The sequence below is a fragment of the Bombus vosnesenskii genome, unplaced genomic scaffold (genome assembly GCF_011952255.1).
Source record: "Bombus vosnesenskii isolate JDL3184/JDL3185 unplaced genomic scaffold, Bvos_JDL3184-5_v1.1 scf7180000013265, whole genome shotgun sequence".
Taxonomy (NCBI): Eukaryota; Metazoa; Arthropoda; class Insecta; order Hymenoptera; family Apidae; genus Bombus; species Bombus vosnesenskii.
This window is the reverse complement of record NW_022882925.1, coordinates 3,063,619-3,085,074: the sequence shown is the minus strand read 5'-3', so window position 1 is coordinate 3,085,074 and position 21,456 is coordinate 3,063,619. Positions and strand designations below refer to the sequence as shown.

Here is a 21,456-nt window from a genome sequence, read left to right as displayed (position 1 = left end):
AATTTCACGTTGTATTAACGCGAGTTAATTTGTTTAATTTATATTAATGCTCGTCGAGTGAACGACCGGAGCGTTATTAAAATTCCTTTTGTATTTGTAATTTAGATCGATGACGGGCGGAGAGGTGGCCGGAAGTAATTTGCGCCAGCATTTTATGGACAAATTAGTCGCGTTTATCGGGCATTTATGCGCGTTTAAAATTGATAAGTCTGTCGAGGGGTTGTTGGCCATAACGAGGCTAATTTGTGATTAACGTTTCACGGATAAATTAACCATGCTGCGTAACGAGCAGAGTGGAAACGGAGATTGAATGTTTTGACGTGTTCCATGAAAGTGGTCCTGGATATCTGCTTTTACAACACCAACGAAATTACTATCGAAGATAATAGGGAAAAATTTACGATAAAGACATTTACGTTTACGATATATATTTTTGTCGATTTTTAATTTTAATATCACTAGATGACTAAAGAGATGTATTTCAGTACGAAATAGGGAAATGATAGGATAAGTTCGAAGATGTAAAATCTTTCAAAATTAGACGATAAATTCACAATGTTTCGTAAAAGATAATTTAATATTAGTCCAGTGATTAACTTTTTAAACGTTCAATATGACTACAATACATAAAAGATAATTTTGAATTGTTGACAATCTTGATATTGATAAAAAATTGGAAATCATGCGAAGAAACGTAACAAGCATAGTTTTGTTGCTTCTTTTCGCTTTATAACCAAAAAAAAGGGATATTTCAATATAACATACGTAGAAAAAGAATCTGCTTAAAAGAACCTGTTAGATGCAAATCTGACGAAGTTTTAACGATGAGTCTTAAACGATATTTTTGTAAGAGGACAATTTTAATAACACGATATTAACACGTCGAAGATTAAAACTGCTTCTTCATAAAAAAATGAAGACTATGACTTATCGACGTTATTCAAATGGAATCTTTAATTAAGGAATTAACTGAGTCTACAATTAAGGAATTGAGAAAAATTACAGGTACACGCGAGATTGCTGTTTGCTCATGTAGAAAAGATCAATCGACGCTCGTGACTAATGGAGTATCGCAAAAAGCGAACGACTACAACGGCTTGTTAGCTTATTAGCCTTTTTTCACTATGCTAATCTATCTTTCCGTGCGTTCGTTTTCTACCTCGTTTCAGATTTTTATTTAACGAGCCCCGGTTTGTTACTCTTCACCCTTTTGTTGTCTCGTTGTTTCATCGCGAAAACGTGCCGGTTTATCGCATGAAATATGGCAGAGAGTTTTCAACGTTGCTCTTGAAAACATTCGACCACCGCGACGTGCCTTCTTTCGCGTGCTTATCGACGATCTTACATATTTCGCGGTGCATGATTTCAATTTATTCTCGCGCGCGATCGTAGTAATAATCGCAGCAATAATCGGGCGAAAGTTTCCTACGAGATTCGTTCGCAAATACTATATTTAGTAAATTACGTAACGGGCAGCATGCTATTTAAACCTAACTTTCACGTGATTCGTGTTTTTATCGAATCAGATACTTTCCAAGATTTCCAGATTCTATCGAGTTAAGTGGTTCGTTCTACATTTTGTCTCGAGATGGAATATAGTTCAGAGTAATGCAAATTGCCTGCCTTTCTAAAAATAGATCACGAGCCACTGGTTATATTATCGTTCGCAAGAATCGGAATAGTTTGGTCGATTCGTGGTAATAAGTTGAAGAATCTGGAGCGTATCCTCTCCAATAGTATTCTTTGTTCCTTAAAATCGCATTTCTGATGTAGCTGTATCTCTGCCCGTGTCAAGGCCACAATTAACTACGACTCTGAAGTGAAAACCGGGTCAGAGTTTGCAGAGGAGCTTTATTTACTCTGCGAATCAATATTGCGGATGTGCTATTAATCTTCCGAGCTGCTAACACGGTCTTGCCGCAAAGCTGCCTCTAAACTCAGTTGAAATTAAACGAAGAAACTGTGTTCTTAACAAAGAGCCGCGACTAAAGCGAAGGAGCTTTGCGAGATTGCAAAGAACTGTTCTGTTACCTTCGTGTAATAAAGGGAGACGAAACGTGGTGAGAGCGAAGAAAATAAATTTCTTCGAGTTTCCATCGCAAACAAAAGTTTGCTAGTTTTGCTTTATAAACGCCTCCACAGGCGTTACTCGTCTATTTTCTATTTCATCCACGGTCTGCTTGATCGGCGTTTATTACCCTCGTTCCGCGAATAATCTCCCCTTCGTTCGAAGCTGGTGGATGAAAATATTCTTCCGTCGTCCTTTTTCCACATTTTTTTTTATCTTATTTCCCTTCGGCCCCGAGCATTCTCAAAGGGACTTCTCTTTTTTGAAATTACAATGAACCAGAGGCTTTAGTAGGTGTGTATGTGTGTGTACGTGTATCAGAGCGTACGATCGATCCGATTCTCGTCCGCGTTTAATCGCGCATAAATTGAGCAATCCTCTTTAATTGCAGCCTGAACGGACCGTGGAAGTTGTTCCCGCATCGCCAGGATTTACATATTCGAAGCTACTTTATAGGAGACGAAATCGCGTTTCCTGGTCGGGCAACGTGCTGCATACGCTTTTCACGCAAATCAGATTTTACCCCTTTTTATCTCTTTTCTCTACGCGACGAATCGCTTATTTTTATTGTCGTTTTCGAGAAAGAGCCTTGCGCTCCTCGCAGTTTGATCGGATCCTTCTTTTCCTCTTTTTATTTCCTCTTCTTCTATGCGAAGAATTATTTTCATTCTCGTTTTCCAAAAACATTTGCGTATCCCTGGTAATTCGAAGGGATGCTTTCTTTTTCCTCTCTTCTTTTCATTTTTCTACGTGAAGAATGATTTGTCCTCTTTCTCGAAAAGTATCTTTGTATTCCTTTTGTATTTCTTGATGGGTTTCTCCTTTTTTCCCCCTTTACCTCTTTTCTTTCGTACGCGAAGAATCATTTTCTTTCGTTCCATTTTCGTGTTCGAGAAATACTTTGTATCGCTTGTAGTCCGATAGGGTTCATCTGTGTGATTAAAAACCGACACATTTGCATATGGAGATTTATATACGGTGCAGGTAATTTGACGTCCTAAAATCACGTGCTCGGATCGATTAAAATGCATGCACCTCGAGATTCCACGGTCTTCGTGCACGATCTTTTACCTCGTTGGTAAAAGACGATGACGAGCATCATCAAATTTTTTGCGCTGCCTTTGAACCTCGTAAACGATCCCCTTCACGATGCTTCGCGTGGAACCACCCCTTTATCTGCTTCTTGGATAATTATCTTGCAAATTCTTCGCGTCTTCTTCAATGTTGAAGATACGCTTCTAAGCTTTAACCCTTTTCGTTATTTCATAAATTTAAGTGCGTCTTGTCGAGTAAAATCCGCCTTATAACCGCAAAGGTTAAGAATTTTTATTATCAATTTACGAAAACTTTAATACTTTGCTGTTGTAATATTACTTTACATACGAATGCCTTGCTCGTTGAAATTAATTTGGTCGAAATTGAACGAACGTTAATTAAAATTGAACTCAGTCACATCTTTTCCCGAATGTATTAATTCGTTCAAATAAATTACATTAATTATACAAAAATGGAAGAATTCGTTTCTTCCAAATGTAATCCAAACAACGTGATAAAATCAGTTGTACTTATGTACTGTAATGATTAATGCTGATTTCTCCTTATTACATCGGTAGTCAGTTCGTGCATGTATTACGTAATCACAGTCATGTTTATACTTCTTCGATCTTAACGATTTAACGACGTATATCGACCATTTCCGTGAGTGTCTTAAATTATCGTAATTCGTTTTCTGCAATAACGAGAAATATGAAACATTCCAACATTACGATACCGTATGTTTTACTGCATACCTTAGACAGCAAATTATTCAGTTCGTCGAGCATTAGAGTTGGTCCATTAATGTCTACATAATTTTGCATATAATAAAATGTTCGATTCTATAATCTGAATTTTCCAATCTTTCTTTCCTTTTTTCAATAAATGTTTTTTAATCGTTGCACGTATATCATTAGACATTATTTTACAGCTGAGAATTTTCTCTTTCATATGTGATATTGATTCAATACCTACATATATGAATTTCCTTTCATTGTGTTTAAGATTCAGTGAAGTTGAAATAATTAAACATCGATCGTTTTATATGCAGACAACCTAGCAGAAAATTGAAAACTTTCCTCGTTGATTTAATTCAGTGATCAGAGACTGTGATTCGAATGTCCACCAAAAAAAAAAAAAAAAAAGAAAAAAAATATTGAAAAGCTTGGAATTGCTTGAAAATGAATATTCGACAATTTCTAAATAGGACTATGGTCGAACGGTTCAAGTTTTATTTCTTTTCGTTTTTGTCCTTAGGAATTTTCAGGAACCTATTTTTCAGTTACCCAGTGACCAGTTTATGGCTGACCTTGGACCCTAAATTCGGGAAATTTATTGCGAGCACAACGAGGGTGCGCGTATCTGGGAAAACGCGTTCATACCCAGTGACCCACAGAAACCGGACAATAAAGGAGAAAATAGTCAACGGTAGTGGGTTACTATGTTGCATCGTTGGCACCAAGTGATTTTTCCTTTCTACCGATAACCCTCGCCAATTTTGCTAGCACAATATGACTACCTTTAATCACCACAGCAAAGTACCTTCCAGAAAATATATTGGACTGGGTCAACACGTTTCGAACGTACACACTAATAGCTATTTTTATTACCTGTATATAAAATAAAAAAATTATATAGAACTGAACAAATGTTAAAAAATTATTGATATTTTTAAGAACTACTGCCTCGTTTGAAATTCTATATTATAAAGAATTTACATATTCAATGGTATAATAGGTCCATCAATTTTGTGTAATTAAATTAAATTTTGTCTTCTATTTATGCAACAAATAGGTTGAGTCCAGTATAATCTATATATACCTATTTATCTGTCTATTTTCTACCTATATTCATAGTTACTTGTATCCATCAATGTTATTCAGACGAATACCCAAAGAGATCGACATATATATTAGAGGCCCTAATAGGATATTATGGGGTCAACGCATAATTGTCTTCATTATTTTTGTATAACTCTTGCAAACTTTTATTTCGATCATTATTTTGCACCAATCCGAAAATTCTGATCCATCGATCGTTTTTCTAATCTAACTTCTCACCTAGGATCTAGCTCTGAGAAGTCGTGGCAAATGTGCATCGTGTGTTCAAACGTTTATGGTACATACGATTGTGAACATACTGGAAGCTGTTGAAAGCGTTTCAAATGTCGTGACTAGATCCGTTCCGTTTAATCCATCCACAGATGTGCTCGTACCTTTATAAAAGTAACACGACAATTTCCCTCAGAATGTCGTCGCTCGGTTAGTCTTGTTCTTGCAGGCGGTCTATTTGGTTTTATTCGGCTTTCTCTCTCTTCGTACCCTCTCTTTTTGCGTTTTTGGTCAGCTTAAAAGATTTCACGACGCTACGTTTAACTTGTGCCGCCTAACGAAGGGATGCTGCCACGTATTGGCGGCTCTTGATGCAAAGCGAGGGATTTTATGGTAAATGGAGTGGATAATTAAGCGTTTACCGCCGAGTCAATCGGCATCGTGGAATTTTCTTCTAAATAAGCGTTATTTCCGCGGCGATAGTGACAACGTACGGTCGTCGATTACGAAGTACTACATTAACGAGACCGCCACACTGGTCGACCGGTTTCTCTGCGCTTTTGCACGTTTCAATTTTTAAAAATTATCAACGTTCTGGAAGACAGGAAGCGCCGACAACCGCGCGCAATCTCGTTAAACCCCCTGACGGATATTACTTGTTTTTTGCAACTGTCTTCTTCCCTTTCATAACCAGGATGTCCTTTTTTTCTTGGTTTGGTACAAACGTGGTCAATTTTCGTGCGTATCACGTCTCTGTTGCATTCCCTCGGGGACGGTTCGTCGCATCATTTATTTTATGCCCGTATTAAACAGCAGTCTCGTCCGAGTTTAACACTTTTGCGTATAACGTTAAATTCTTCCTATATTATCGCGTTTTGAACGTGAAATATTTATTTTACGAAGTGGAATGTTATAGTTGATTATTTTAAGCTATTCAGAAGCGAATTTTTATTAAGGACTCAAAGAGGAATTACTTTTTCCTAGTTATCTATTTATTTTTCCTTCGTTTCTTTTAGATAACGTACGTGAACATTGGTAGATTAGAATGTTCATGGATTTATACGAAATTTAAAATTGTAAAAATGCACAGAATGCACGTAGTATATACAGTGATTCCAGAAATATTGAAATACATTAAATTTTTGTTATCACATGAAAGTGTACTATCAAGTCGCATGAAACTTAATGTGTTTGGACTTAATTAGTATATGGATGTAATTAGAAATACAATACCGTACAAGTACATTTTGTGGTCTCTATAAAAGTCTACATATAAAGCACTCAAAGTATAGTACTCGTTCTAATACTTGCTTGGTGGTTTCATTTGTTAAATTGTATTCGTTAAAGTATATCATTGAACGTTAAAGTCAATCCTGAAAGGATTTTTAGGTCTAGTATTGAAAATTTAGATGATAAATAGAATGGAATCGACGAACCGTAAAAAGAAACTTTTGATTTCAGGAGACGATGATGGACTACGAGGGTGACGGAGGGGAGTTGGAAGAGCTCGTTGATCTGGCAACCGACGTAGCGGATTCATCCCTGACAATTCGAGGTAATTAAACTTTCATTCTTCACCCCACGTTTCCCTCTCCTCCTCTCTCTTCCCTATAGATAAAGAAGAGACCGCGGTTCAATGAACAGGATGTTTTCGTTTAAACAGGGAAGCTTTCCAAGGGGTCGCAATTAGGGGTGCAATTGAGTAAAATGTACACGAATCTGAATTTTCCTCCAACAATCGTGGCACTAACAATCCAATTAATTAGCAACGACTGAAAAGCCACTCTGATAATAATGATCTTTCATAAAATAAACTTATAATAAATTGTCCAAGTATAGCAAATTGTATAGTTGATGAGGATCACGACGTCTATTGCTCTGGTTCATTAATAGTTCCCATTTCCTTCAAGTAAACTGTTGATTTTGGAATATTCACAACTCTAGGTAAGTTGTGAATAAACTTTTCATTTCATACCTGAAATCCCAAATTGCATCTTTGTTTCCTTGAAACGAAATCCTGAAGCACCCTTAAAAATTCCTTCGACTAAATACAGTGACGGATAAAAGAAATTTTAAAATGATAAAAACATGAATTTTGGTAGCTTCCGTACTGAAAATTCTCTGCCATATCGATAACATTCTATGTATCATACATATATATACATTGCTTTTATCAAATATAAATTCATTTTGTAAAATTATCGTGTCTGTCTATTGTCTTCCTATTTTACGAACCTTATCTTGTACCATTGTATAAAGCTACACTACATTCTATTGTTTTATCTCCTTTATATCACTCAACGATTGAAGTTTCAAAATGTTTCATACAACGCGCATAATATATTCATAAAAGGTGTCTTCTATTGTTCAAATACCTGTATGAGCTTGTGTATGTTTCGTTCGAGAGTTCTCTTCACTTCAGCTAACGTTATTATCCCTCGAGGCATTCATAAAGCTTGCAAACAAGTTCCTTGCAATTCAAATGCTCCTTCGAATATCCTCGTTTCCATTTCTATTCCTAACTACCCTCTTGTTTTACACCCCCTTTCCGTCCCGGTGAAACCAGTGCATTCGTGCAGTTTATTTGCTCGTTAATTAGATTGTCGTAGAATAGCGGGGTAGAGAAAACGGCATTAAGAGAGTAGGTTCGCGTGTAACGAGGCGGAATAACGCCGAGACCTGTGCGGTGGATAGGCTGGAGGAAGAGGGTGGATGGGTGCTCGCGGGCGTAAGGGGTGGCTCTCGAAAATTGTTAAGCTAAATAAACGTTCAGCTGCGGGGAAAATTGGTAGAAACGCAATTACTGTGCTATCCCGCACAAAAGGGGAATATTTTCATCCTAATATTCCCGAGACAGAATAATTATTTACAGCCGCAAGAGAAAACTGTTTGTCACGGTCTTTCACTTTGTGCTGGCTTAGTCATAGAGAAAATCACTTCCAGGTAGCGCCTTGTCAGCGTGTCGTTAAAACGTTTCGTGTCAGACCCTTGATCGGATGTGTTCCTTCCAGGAGACGCGAATGGTTAGAAAGAGGACAAGTGATGTAAGAAAAAAATGTGACGTTTATGGTTAATTACTTCCGTTAGTGTCGGTCGAGGGATGAAAGATCGAGGAATCTTTCCAACCCCTCGGCTTGTAAGTAAATTCTTCTTCAATTTACAAAATTTAAAAGTCATTACAGTAATATCTCTTCAACATAAATATATGCAACATTAGGATCGATCGATAAATGATTTTTGGAAATATATTTTTGAATATCTTTGTAACGACTACTTCAAAACAGCGGCTATAAATTGCAACAATTCAAAAACATATAATCCTTGTTCTTCTTCCGACATATTGCGTATAGTTCATCAATAGTGGAAATTTTTCATCGTCTACAAATATTTCTATCCTTTTACAAATCCTATTTTACATATATCTTCTCAAAATTGAGAATCTTCTCTTTCATACATGATTTCAATGTCTTAACTTTTCCATATAAAAATTCCATTTCATTGGGGGATTCAACGAAGCTCGACCTATGTGTCAATCGCGGTTTTTTAATACCAGTTAATTACTATTAACTCCAACAATTTCAGTCATAAAACAAATCCCAAGAAAGGTGATGAAACTATTCTAAAGCTCGCTAGAAACGAGGTTGCTCGAACGAGAATGGCAATCTTCCACAATTTTACAAAGAAAGAAACTCAAAGGAATCCGTCCTGGACCGGTCAGAAGGGACGCAGAAGATGCAATAACATCGAGATTGTCAAAAGTGGAGCCAAGCTTCCGTGTTCTCGGTCAGAAAGAGTCAAAGTCCTCGAGTCGAACGGTTAAGGGGCGAAGGAAAAAGGAACGAGGCGATTCCCTTTTTGGCGAAGAAGAGATTTTCTCGCGCGATTATTTCGACCAGGCGAAATTGTCCGGATCCCAGGATTCGTGTAATTACGTCCTTGGTTCTCGCGCGATGACTTTACGACAAAGTATACCTTTGGTTTACCACTTTATAATCAAGCAACCTCGCCTGTTCCCCTTCCGCGATTTGAGCTGTCCACTTAAACGCGTTCGGTAATCGCTCCTAATTACCCGGTCCTCCTGCTCGGCCTGTCTTTCACTTTCGAATGGTGGCTGGTGGATTCCTCGAGGCAACGTGGAACATTCGGTCACGCGATCTTCCCGAAACGATCCACGATCGTATCGATCGCGACTACATATCGTCGGAACTGATACCGGATTGACATAGCAAAATAGAGCTGCTTGAATATCGCTAAACGTATTCGATCTGGTACATGTATCGACGTCAGCTTTTAAAAAGTATTTCTCAACGACGTAACGAATGTTCTGGAAATTTTTCAAGTAAAACCAAGTGAAAAGAACTATTCCCAATGTTAGTCCTGAAGATAGGAATCGTGGAAATCCTTTCGCAACTGAACGTGCTAGGCTTCAACGTCTTAAAATTCGATTTTCAACATTGCACTCGTTGCGTATTTCGAGACACACCGTTAGTCTTAGATGTAATAACGAAAGAATGAGAAAGGATCGTATATCATACGTCCGGCAAGAGAAAATAATCAAAATCGAGCGAATGACTTGAATAACCCTATGGTAGGATTATTTGAGTTCACAAAAAGGTATTACGTAAGAATTAAACTTCATTGAGACAATTTTAAACGAATAAAAAATACGATGGAGAATTTAGTAGAATATTTAATAGAGATACCAAAATTAATTTGATTATTTATAAAATTGTTATTTGTAACAAAAGATATCTGAATTTTTGATGGGTCACTATATAGTATGATATACGTCGTAAAGATTTTAAGAAGACCCCAATGATTTTGCAAACTTATTTAATTTTCTGCAAGTGTTTTAATACTGATAAATTGGTTGAGTATCAATATATATAGTGTCATTCTCATCACTAGTTCCAACTTCGTTCGGTTTCACGACGAGCTACCAAAAACTTCTGTTTTTTTTTAATTCTTTCTGGTTGCTTTTAATTGCTTCTACCGGTCTCTCCGGTCCATCGTCTTCGATCGATAATTTGTAGGGTCGACAGGGATTGCGATCGAAATTTCTTCCTTGGTTTCTTCCAATCGTCTTTAATTGGCTCAAACGGTAATTATTTCAAGCTTCTCATTTCAACCTACCGCGACAAGCTTCTTTTATGCCCTGTTTTGCATATACAAAAAATTGTACCTTAACAAGGCATGATCTAATTAAAAATTACTATATTCCACGAATTAATTTTAGTTTTAGTTAAAACTGATCTCTAAATTGATCAAGGCAGATATGTTTCTACCGTTGATAAAAGAAATTGATAAAAAGAAAACTTTGTCTGGCAATCTTCGAAAGCTCGGTCTCGAGAGGATTGTAACTTTTACTTTCCATGTGATATAACCAGTCCAAAATTATTTTTGCGTCGCTTCCTTCAGCACAAAATGATTATTAGCAATCATCTTCCACATCAACTCTATCAAATCAAATTTATTTATACGATTCTCGATTCTCTGCCAATTTACGAACGTCCTCGTGAATTTCATTCCTCTGGGCTTCGCCCTGTCGCGTAAATAACTTATCGATGCGTCTGTAGGTTTGCTGTTCGTGAGCTCACTGTTCGTCGTCTCGGCTCTTTTGTCAAAGAACAAAGGTAATCGAGTTTCCCCAGGAATATGGGAAATTTGTTGCTCTCCAGCAGTCTCACGCGAGACAGAAATGTTTCTCGATCCCTTTTCGAACCGTACCTGCTTTCGTAGGATGCGCAGAAATCCTAGAAAATTTTTATTCCAAGGGCCATGGGGAAGGGTCGTGCCTTTTCTGCCAACAATTTTTCCCCTATCATCAATCTGCCTGGGAATTTCGATGATCTTTCCCCGTGTGTCCCGTGGACGGCTTGCTATTTCCATATACATTTGATAATATAAAAAAGAGAAAGAAATGAATTTTTTATAACTAATTTCGATAAGTAGAGTAAGATTAATAGAGCTTCTCTCAAAAATAAAATTTTCGACTCGTTTAGGTGAGTTGAGTTTGATAAATTGAAATTCAGATTACCGGAAAAGAAACATCGATCCATTATCAAGTTCTTACGCTTCGTTAGAATTATCGAAGCTCATCTGTTTTACTGAAATTAATCAAATAATCGCAATTTGATTAATCTGAATCTAGGACGTTATTTCGTAAAACGTTATTTCATAAAATTTACGTTCAGTAAAAACAAAATATATTCTGATTTTATTTGAAAGTTTAATCAATCGTCTAATTCATATACTTCACTAGAATTATTAATATTCTATTTTTCATTCAGCTAGTCGAACCTAAACAACTTGACTAATCCGAATCAAGATTATTATACACCAAGGCCACCGTATATTAATTTATCAAGATCTCGATAGCCTGCAACACAGAATCGATCGACCTGATTCTAACACATCTCCGCCATTAATCGTTGCCCCTTAACCGTCTGAAATAAATTTTCAACTGGCTCGATCGGGCTTCTTGGTCTCGTTACCATCTCGGTATCGAGAGTTAAAACGGCTCCCAGTTTCCGGGACAACATCAGGACACCAGATAACGACATCATCTTTCTCTCTCTTTTCGACTGTTTCAAAGTCCATTTATAAGATTCATTAAAGTTTTGCCGGTCGTTACCATTAATCACAAAGCGGTGGGATGCCTGTTCGTGCGCTATACACGGGGAAAATAACTTTCCGCTTACGGGCGTACGAATCTACTGACCCCTTTTTGAAATATGAATTTTATATGCTAATGGTGGCTCGCTTCGGCGAGTTACTTCGGCCGCTTACAACCGTAGGCGTTTCAATCTTCCGACGAAAATTCCGGCAGCCGAGCAATTTCTGTTCCAAGAGGTGGCTGAATAATAGAAAGAGCCGTACGGATCGAATTCGCTGCGATTTACGATCTATAAATTTCGTTTCTCTCTTTCTCTCTCGCTTATTTGTAATCCGCGTCGAAATTTGTTTGCGATAAAAGTTTTTTTGATTTTGAAAGATGAAAAGTCCGTGAAACCGAAAAGAACGCGGGAAAGTCGAACCTCCGTTCCATTTTCGTCATTCGAATCCCTCTAAACGATAAATAACGTTAAATTCGATTCGCGCGATTGATTTTCCAGAGTACTGCCACGATATGAATTTGTCTTTATTTTAATAACAGAGACAATACGATTGAGTTTGCGTTTACATTTGCTGGGTTGATCGTTTTAATTGCTACGATCTTAAGACTTTAAGAGCACATTCTTGTTCATTCTCTGATCTTAATTTCATTTTACGAACGAGCAGGAAAATTGAAGTTTTATCAATCGAAAAATCAACTTTCAACCCATCTCTACTTCTTGCTTTTCCCAATGGAACCGCTAATCTTTCCAGAAGAACGTTTTCTCTCACCCTAGGAGAATTTGTTCCAACGGTCTTTACGTAATCTTCAATAGTCGAAGAATCTTTAAGGGGTGTCATAAGTTGACAGAAGACGTCCGGGCTTATTCTTCTTTCCCATCAGGCTATCATCATCCGTCTTCTTGACTTCCTAACGATGAGTGGAAGAACATTTTACATGGACCTTATGAAACTTTTATCTATGGTATACCTTCCTTATTCTCGAAAAGGGAGATCGTTCCTATTATTATTCAAGTTTGCTATATTTATAACTCGAGGTAACTTTTATATTTTTATTATGTGGGGTGATTTGGGAAGTGTTTATTCATGAAAATCTAATTGATCTTTCTATTTTAATGTCCCTTGACTTGAATCGATAGAGTTCAAACGGGAACAACTCGTCAGTTTCAAAGTCAATTACAGTCATTTTTTAAATGTTCGATAGTACTCAGGGAAATTTTGAATTTGATTGTTTCTGTATGTATGGAAGCGTCAAAGGAATTTTTATGTATCGTTTACGAGAAATTTAAAGGTGAAAGAATGCACATAATCCTTATGATAATATCCAATAGATAAAACAAAAGTATAAATTCCAAATATTCGCAGTGTAATAACGATTTCAGTGAAAAATATATCACGTGAAAGTTGAATTGTTTCAATGGTGATGTAATTTGATTTGCCTGAAACGTATCGATTTACCGAATCTATAGAATAGTTCTTGTTCGCCTGTTCAACAATAGAACGTTTGATAGACTCAGTTGGTAATAGAACCGTTCAAGGAGGTGATCCTGTAATTGTTTTAAACAGTATAGATCATATCCGTGGGACATGGACACGTTGTTTACCCTTCAAGCCCTTTAAATCTCTGACTAACCTAACTCAATCCATACAACTTTTCCTCGTCTCAGAGACCATAGAAAGGAGACATTTAAATCTGGCTATCCCTGTGGGAACGTCCGGCGTCCACGTCCCGGGGGTTTGTCGTCCGGTGGGAAAAAAACAATGAACTCGTTTCTGACTGGTCCAGACTTCGCACTGGTGTCGATCGTATGAAAGGAAAAAAGAAGAGAGCGACTAACGTTCGAGGCTTTTTAAAAAAGCAAAAGAAAAAAAGGGAACGATTTACGTATCGAGAAAAAATCGTTTGGTTAGTGAGACATGATCTCAACTGGTTCCTCTCAAATAATTTTCTTGTTAATCTACGTACGCGAATCGAGATTTTAATCGGGACCCGTTTGGCCGTTGTCTCGACTTGCCTAATTAATGTTCGTCTAAATTATAATTAAAAGTATTATTTACATATATAAAATTATAATTTTAATTTTAAATTTTTATCATTACATTTTTTAGTAGTAAAGTGATATAACTTTTTGTAGTTATTGTCTACATTTTGTACTTATTGTACTTATATGTTGTTACAGCCCCATAACTCAATTTCAGCATGTTTACCGAATTTGAATTTAATTAATTACCTTTCATTGCGTATTTTATTAAATAATAATAAAACTTTCATTCAATTTTTAAATTAAAGGACAGCAAATTCTAGTTCATGTAGATTATTAAAATCCTTGGTTTCTGTGATTCGATCAATTTTGTTTATCAGATTTGATTATGTTTTGCTGGAAATGGTACAAGTGCAATTTCCAACATTCGCCAAGGATATTCCCTCCACCCTCTCGTTTATCAAAAGCAACATCCTTTACCGTGCAGGAAAATACGATATATCCATACAAACACCATTTCCCTAAACGAACGCAAATTCTGCTTTCCAACTATCCTCCCAACCCCAACACGTTGTTACATAATTCATAACAAGAACAGACTTTCTTGTTCAATCCTCTCGCTTCTCATCCCTTGGAAAGTAATAATTCCCAACTTATTTAATCTCCCTTATTCAGATATAATACACTTTGTAGACTATCTTTTTAATTCTACGAACTCTGCGTAAATATTTATATCTAATTTAAATAAAATTTTATTTATACTCTATCGTTACACACTCCTAAACGTGACTTCTCAAACATTCGATACTCCCTACCCGATGCTCACAATCAGATTTGATCTCCTTTCTACCACCTCGTCCTCCTCCAAACACCGATTCTCCCACAAATTCCCATGATCGTTTAATCACGCACGATACTTATCCCTAAGAGTGCTTTAAAATATCGATTTAGATTCACAAATTATTTAATTTTCAACTTAGACCTAACAATCGACTATTCACCTGTACAAACACATCTGTTTTAGAATTCGTTTGAACGTGATTTCTTAAGAGTCAAGAATCTCATATTAAATATCCACTGTGAAACCTAATTTCATTTTTTTCACCATCCCATTCTCCTCGAAACATCTACCAACTCTCCCATCAGTTTCCCAAAAGGTATCCTATATCGAAATATCGTTTAATCGAACACCATATTCCGGATGTCCACGGTATCCACGTTCCCAGGAATAGGTGAGTAACGAACTGGCCCTACCTGACGTCTCGTCGAGGGTTCTCAGAAGGGTGTACTCGTACAGGGGTGTGTGTGTGTGTATATATATGTATATATACAGAATATGGTTGGGCACTATTACAACGAATAAGAGAGAAGGGAAGAGAGTAAAGGAGGCTCGTGCGAAATTCGATGATTCGCAGGAACGGATGACGGGGTGTGTAGCGACAGGTAGTTCCCATGGGAGGTTCATGGTGGAGGATTCCCACAGGAACGAGACGCGAAACCGGGCCACGAGACTCGAGGCGAATTCCGGTCGGCGATTCTCTTTGATTCTTTCGCGAGGCTCGCTTTTATCGAGTCGAGAATCGAGTTCTATGGCTTTTCACGTATTCTGCTTCATTTGTCTCTCCCTCCCTCTCTCGATCCCTGACAAAAATTTGTCGGTAAACTAAGGATTTTTATGCATTTATGGGAAACTTAAAACTGCGAAAAATGAATAGAATCGTATGACGTGAAAGGACATATAAAATATCTTAAGTATACTTGCTCGTTGTAACATTTAGCGAGTGAAACAAATCTCTGATTAAGTTTTATTTCCTTAGCTGCGTTGAGAAAACATTTAATTTGCATAAACGTTCGCGGTCTACTCATCACCAATGTTTAACTGTCCCTCAGGAAGTTTGTTCTGGTTTTGCATAAATCATTTAAGCGATCGTTCTCTTTTTTACCTTCCCCTTTTTTCCCTTGCTTTTTTAAAATCAGCGTTTGCGAACTGGGGAAAAATTCTCTTCTCTGTATGAACGATAATTCGTGGAAATTTGCGAATTTGCCAGAGGAACGACGTACAGTCGTTCGTGAAAGCATTCGAACATTTAACGTAGAAAGTTTTTACCCGTATATCATATGTGTTACGTAAAGCGTTTTGAAGTTTCATTTCGATTTATTGAAATTTCTTCACCGGTAGTTCCCATATATATTTATAGATTGGTTAGAAATTTTATCAATATGATCACGATAGATGGCACAGCTAATTCGACTGCAGGAAAGGACACAATAAATCAAATTTCTTATCTTCTACGGGGAAGCAGTCAATCAATTGGGATAATTGGGATTTCCAAATTATCTTTTTATTTCATGCTCTTCAAAATTTTCAAGTTATTGCTGGTCATAATAATTACACCTTTGGTATCCTCCAAACTTATCAGTTTCGTTTTCAACGGACTCACCTTTTAATCCAACAGACTGTTTTCTTTCGAGATTACCATATCAATTAAAATCTTTCCATTTAATCATAACGTAAGACCAAAGTCAGGAAATTAACAAAGCTGTACCTATTACATGTTTCCTCTGTGAACCTCATATTCATGCAGAACTTCGTAAACCTTTCCTGCAAACGATGTGTTTGTGATTCTTTAGGATCGCGTTTTTAATGACTGGTTGCGTTTCCTTGCGAACAAACGTTTCGTAAACATTGCAATACAACGAAGAACCACAAACACGTCATCTAATAACTATCCTGAAACTTCAAAATCTAAGAAAGTTTCTGCAAGTGTAATACTTTCACGAACCACTCTCGAAAGACAAACTGCAAACTGGATTGCTAAACTTTCAAAATCCCATACTTCGTCACTACTCGCCCCCGTACGAACCTTTATACATACATACGCACGCAAATGCATTGCTGGGTCTCTGCGCAGATGCCGCGGAGAGGTTGCTGACGTTACTGGGCGTGGACGAGGATCTCGAGGACCTGGTGTCGTCCTCCGAGGACGAAGGTGTCGAACTGGACGATCTCGACGAGGACGAGGAGGAAGACCAGCGCGAGAACGTCAGACTGTTGCATCAGTTGGCCGCTTCTTTGGCTGAGGAATTGAAGCAATCTCATCAGAAACAGACTTCGAACAGGCTCCTGGCCAGAGGTGATCCCTTCGATAGGGATCGAATGGAGCTGATCGGGATGAGTTACCTGGAACACAGTTGCCTTGATGAGGTCGAAGACCCGAAAGGAAGCAGCTGTTATCGAGACAGCGTGGCCGATAAGTGTCAGAGACAAGATTCGTCTCATTCGTTTGGCAAACAACACGCGATCTTCGAGCCTTATCAATATTTGGAGGGCCGTTTGAGGATGGACCAGGAAAGAGATGAAGGCAACAGCGACGTCGAGCAGGTTCCAGCGTCCTGGAATGCCGGCTGGGACGCCTGTGCTACGGAAGCCCTCAGATATCTCGTGGAGGACGAGGGACTGCCGCCTCATCATCCTACAGTCGTGGCGATGAAGGATCATCTGGAACTCCAAAGGGAACGCGCCTTCGCTCGATACACTACGTAAAGGAGTCACTCTGATTTTTATCGGATGAGGTACTTCTTTTTTTTCATTTTTGTTTATTCTTAAAGGGAAGCCCGTCTGGCTTTTACCGATAGGAACGCTTCCAGTGATGGAGGGCAATCGCGAGCCGAACAGAATGGAAACGAGGGGGTATTTCCTGTTCGGAAGCGAAGGTTGAAAGATGAATGTGGGGATGGATGATCGGAGGTGGTCAGATTCTTGTGGAATTAAGGAAGTCTTTGGTAATAGGTGTAGTTATGGGTCCGGGGTGGAGGAATTTATAAGAGGATTAATAACTATGTACATTATCGGTTGGGAAGTATTAGGCCACTTACTGAGTGAATTTGAAAATTAATTGGAAGATTATTAAACGTTGAGATTGTTAACAAGTGATTAGTAAAGCGATTAGCCTTGAAGATTGTTATCTGGTTTGGAACCTACGTAGACATATGAGATATTTTTCTAATGTGCAAAATTATCTCAAGTTCGTTTTACATATAACTTTTTTCTTAATAACGAGTTAAACATGTCCTTAAAATATTACGAGTCTTTCTGTACTTTGTACGAATATTTCTTATAAATTCTCAAGTACAAAATCATGATCAATTAGTAATTTCCTTGATAATTTGAATCAGCTATCGCATTTTATATCGAACCATAAAGTGTCCTAATACATTGATCAACTCCATAAAATGAGAACTACGAAAAAGTAATGATGTTACAATCGCTGTCATTTAAGTCATATTATTATTATATCATCATATAATAAATAACTAATGGAAATAAGTCGTTTATTTTTCGAAACTCAAATACTAATCGCGTATCTGTGTGATAAAATTGAGAAATTTAAATTACTCGATTTACATAATTTAAATAAAAGCAGGAGTTGATCAGTTTGGCTTTCAAGAGGCTCACTTATGAACAGGGCTGTATTTATCCACTTTTCAAGAAAACCTTTTCAAGAAAAATCTAGAAAAGGTTAAATCGTTGATATTCGACTTCTGAGATATCTTAAAGTTTGGACTTCAGCTGCGAATTTCAATGGTTATACACTGGAAGCCTCGTGTCCCACATTCACTTTTCAATCATCTCGAGTGGAAGCTTCGTGATCGTCCGCACCTTGGCGATTTTGCTCGAGCAGAGAAGTTCCTGTCACAATAAAAAGAAGGAAACATGACGAAACGAAGAAGGAGAATCTCTTTCCATTCAGAATAAAATGCATTCACCGTGTGTTTGTAAAGTGAACGACGCTTTCATACGGCGCACCGTGAGAGAGACACTGTGCTCGTCAAGTAGATTCGAACTTCTCCATAGATTTTTCTGGAGGATGTGGCTGTGGCTTCGTTCCGGGCAACTTTTTTTCAGGACGAGTTTTCTCGTCGAGCAATTACCGTGAGAATGTCGCGCGACTGATTTCTTCATAGCTTTGTCGCACGTCAAAAGTGAACGCCCGCTCGTCAATCCCTTTCTACGACCTTTCTCCTCACTTGAAAATTAACAATTAAGTGTTAGATCGTGTAATAAGTTCGTTCGCATTTCCTTCACAGAGCACCAAACTTTTATGTAAGATTACTTTTATATAAGAGCTATTTAATCGCCGATTTATCCTTTGCAATTGAATCGAGCAACTTACCATGTTCATGTAGTTATTTAATAACTGATATTCTACTCACATTCTCGATGTTATTTAACGATTAGCCGTGAACAAAATTTTCCGAAATCATCGAAATAATAGAAGGAAACAGGAATAATTTCACGAAGATCCAAGAACGTTGTTCTTCCTTCGTTACTATCGTTAGATAATAGAATTATAAGCAATATTTATATTATATCACTTGTCATATATCAACCAGCTAATATAGACAACGTTTATATAAAATTCCTGAGAATATTCATCAGAAGACAGATGAACTTGTTACACGATTTAATAAATAATCAACCAAAAATTCTAAAAACTCTAGGCTAATTAATACTAAGTACTATACTCTTCAAAGAGTTAAGATTCACGTTTGACGAAGGCTTCCAGCGACAAAACGATTCCGTTTTTTACTAGGCATTGTACAGTCACTGATATATTCCGTTTCTGGCTAAAAGACGATCGTGGATTGATAGATCTGCGATTCCTCAGGTTCCTACATCGATGATACAGCAGAAGGAGGATGAACTTAACATCCAATGGCGTGTACAGATTCACGTGTTTGCATTCAATTACCAAATCAGCATACTTTTCTTTTTTATTAATTCGTCCAACCATAAAGCGAGCCACCTTTTTTATCATTTTTTTTTCTTTAGTAGCACAATTTTGTACTGGTTTTCATGTATTGTCGTTAATAATATTATAATCGCCATCCTTACTAGCATTATCGATTATTTTTCTTTTCCATTTTTTACTATTATTTTTTTTTTAATTATTTTTTTATATTATTTATTGTACCCTTATCGTGTTAGGCTAAGGAAATAAAGTTCTCTTTTCTCGCACGCTTTCGATCCATTGGACGTTAGATTCACTCCACGGAAAACGAATGTCAATAAACGATGTCAATACGAAGGGGTTCATACGCTGGATCGATATGAACGAGAGAAAAAAAAGGGCTGAACATCCCATGGGGCAGAATTTCTTAATTAATGTCGACAAAGAGAAACCTGTAGATTTTTATCGTGTATCGCTTTCGACTTTTTAACCTTTCAAAATTGCAAACAATGAAATATCATGTTAAGCAAGATATTAAAGAGTTCAATTATTTTTAAGGATACGAAAATAATTCGATCGATCGAATGATCAGGTCGATTGAAGAAATTTTAGATTTGATAAAAACGATTTTCTTTTATATTTGTCTTTTTCCGGAGTAGTGAACGGATACACTTCATATAGTGTCCTGCACATTTCAGTTTTCTTAAACAACATAATCATCGTGTTACGTTATTTTTATTACCGCAGATATTTATACAAATATGGGAAATCTTAGTGTTCAAATATGTACATAATGTTCAAAATCATATAAACTATATAAAGTGATATCCATTATGATATTTATCAAACTATCTAAATTCTATTCCTTTGGCTTTATTCCCCAATGCAAATTTGCTTGAACATCTGCAGTTTAGTGCGTCAGTTTTATCGATATCGACTGATTTTGCACATTTGAAGGGTTGAAAAGCGAGGAGAGACGTCCGTTGAAATCAGAACTAAATACTCCTAGAACAAACTTGTAGATTATTTTACCGTAACCGTGTGATAATTCGAAATTATCAAGTTTTTTGATCGTTCGAATATTGCATCGCATTTGTGCCCGTTTTCTCAACATTTTCTCCAAAAGTTTACCAAGTGCCTCCGTTTAAGTCAGGCTCGTAAATCTTGACCCCATAAATAGACGGTGGATTTTTATGCAAATTCATATTTTTGAAGATAAACATAAAGAAAGTAGAACTCTCGGTAGAAAATTGTTTTGCCTGCCAAATATTATAGAAAGCAGTATACGTTGGACATTTTATACATTTTTTTATATTACGTGCACTCCGTGCAGTTTCCATATAAACGCATAAAAATCTGTGTAAGCTGCACTCGTAAAGCTTACTCTACACGCTAATTTCAAACCAGAAATGCTCAAAAACTTACAAAAAAAAAAAAAAAAAAAAAAAAGGAAAGGAAAGGAAAAACAGTGCAATGCAATGTTCGATCGATTCCGATTAAAAATTCGTATACGATTGGGGGATCCAGTGTCGTCGATGGAGCGACAAAAATATTTAACGCTAGCTAATATCGAATTCTAAAAAGACAGTTCATCGATTAGATAGGTTTATAGAATATTTCTAGATGATTAAGTCAGCGACGAATCGTTCCTGGTGTACGAGGACAATTGTTCAACGTCGACATTGGATCGATGAAAAAGTCGTAAATCGGAGCATAAATTGTGGCGAGTGATTTTCGATCGACGATCGAACCTTTGATCACGAATCACTAGCTCGAAGAACCAGAGAGAATTTTCTGCCACGATCATCGATCTCGTGGAGACGACGTTCCATTTCGTTTATTTTTACGCTTTAACCCTTACGATGCCTATGTTTGACTATAATTAAATAATTACCGTGTACGCAGTTTCATTGAAAAATTCGATTTCAATCTATTACAATCCGTTATAACTAGACTGCTAGAATACTCGTGCA

General features: G+C 37.1%; 1 protein-coding gene across 1 annotated transcript in view; it reads left to right on the top strand.

Annotated features, from left to right (window-relative positions):
* The window catches only part of LOC117243375, a 31,201-nt gene extending 13,300 nt beyond the window's left edge, over positions 1–17,901 (top strand). Inside the window, exons 2-3 of the mRNA XM_033510807.1 lie at positions 6,616–6,709; positions 16,664–17,901. Of these exons, the coding sequence (XP_033366698.1) occupies positions 6,616–6,709; positions 16,664–17,295 (726 nt within the window). The 3' untranslated portion in view covers positions 17,296–17,901. The remainder of the gene's footprint in view (positions 1–6,615; positions 6,710–16,663) is intronic.
* Positions 17,902–21,456: the final 3,555 nt, after the last annotated feature.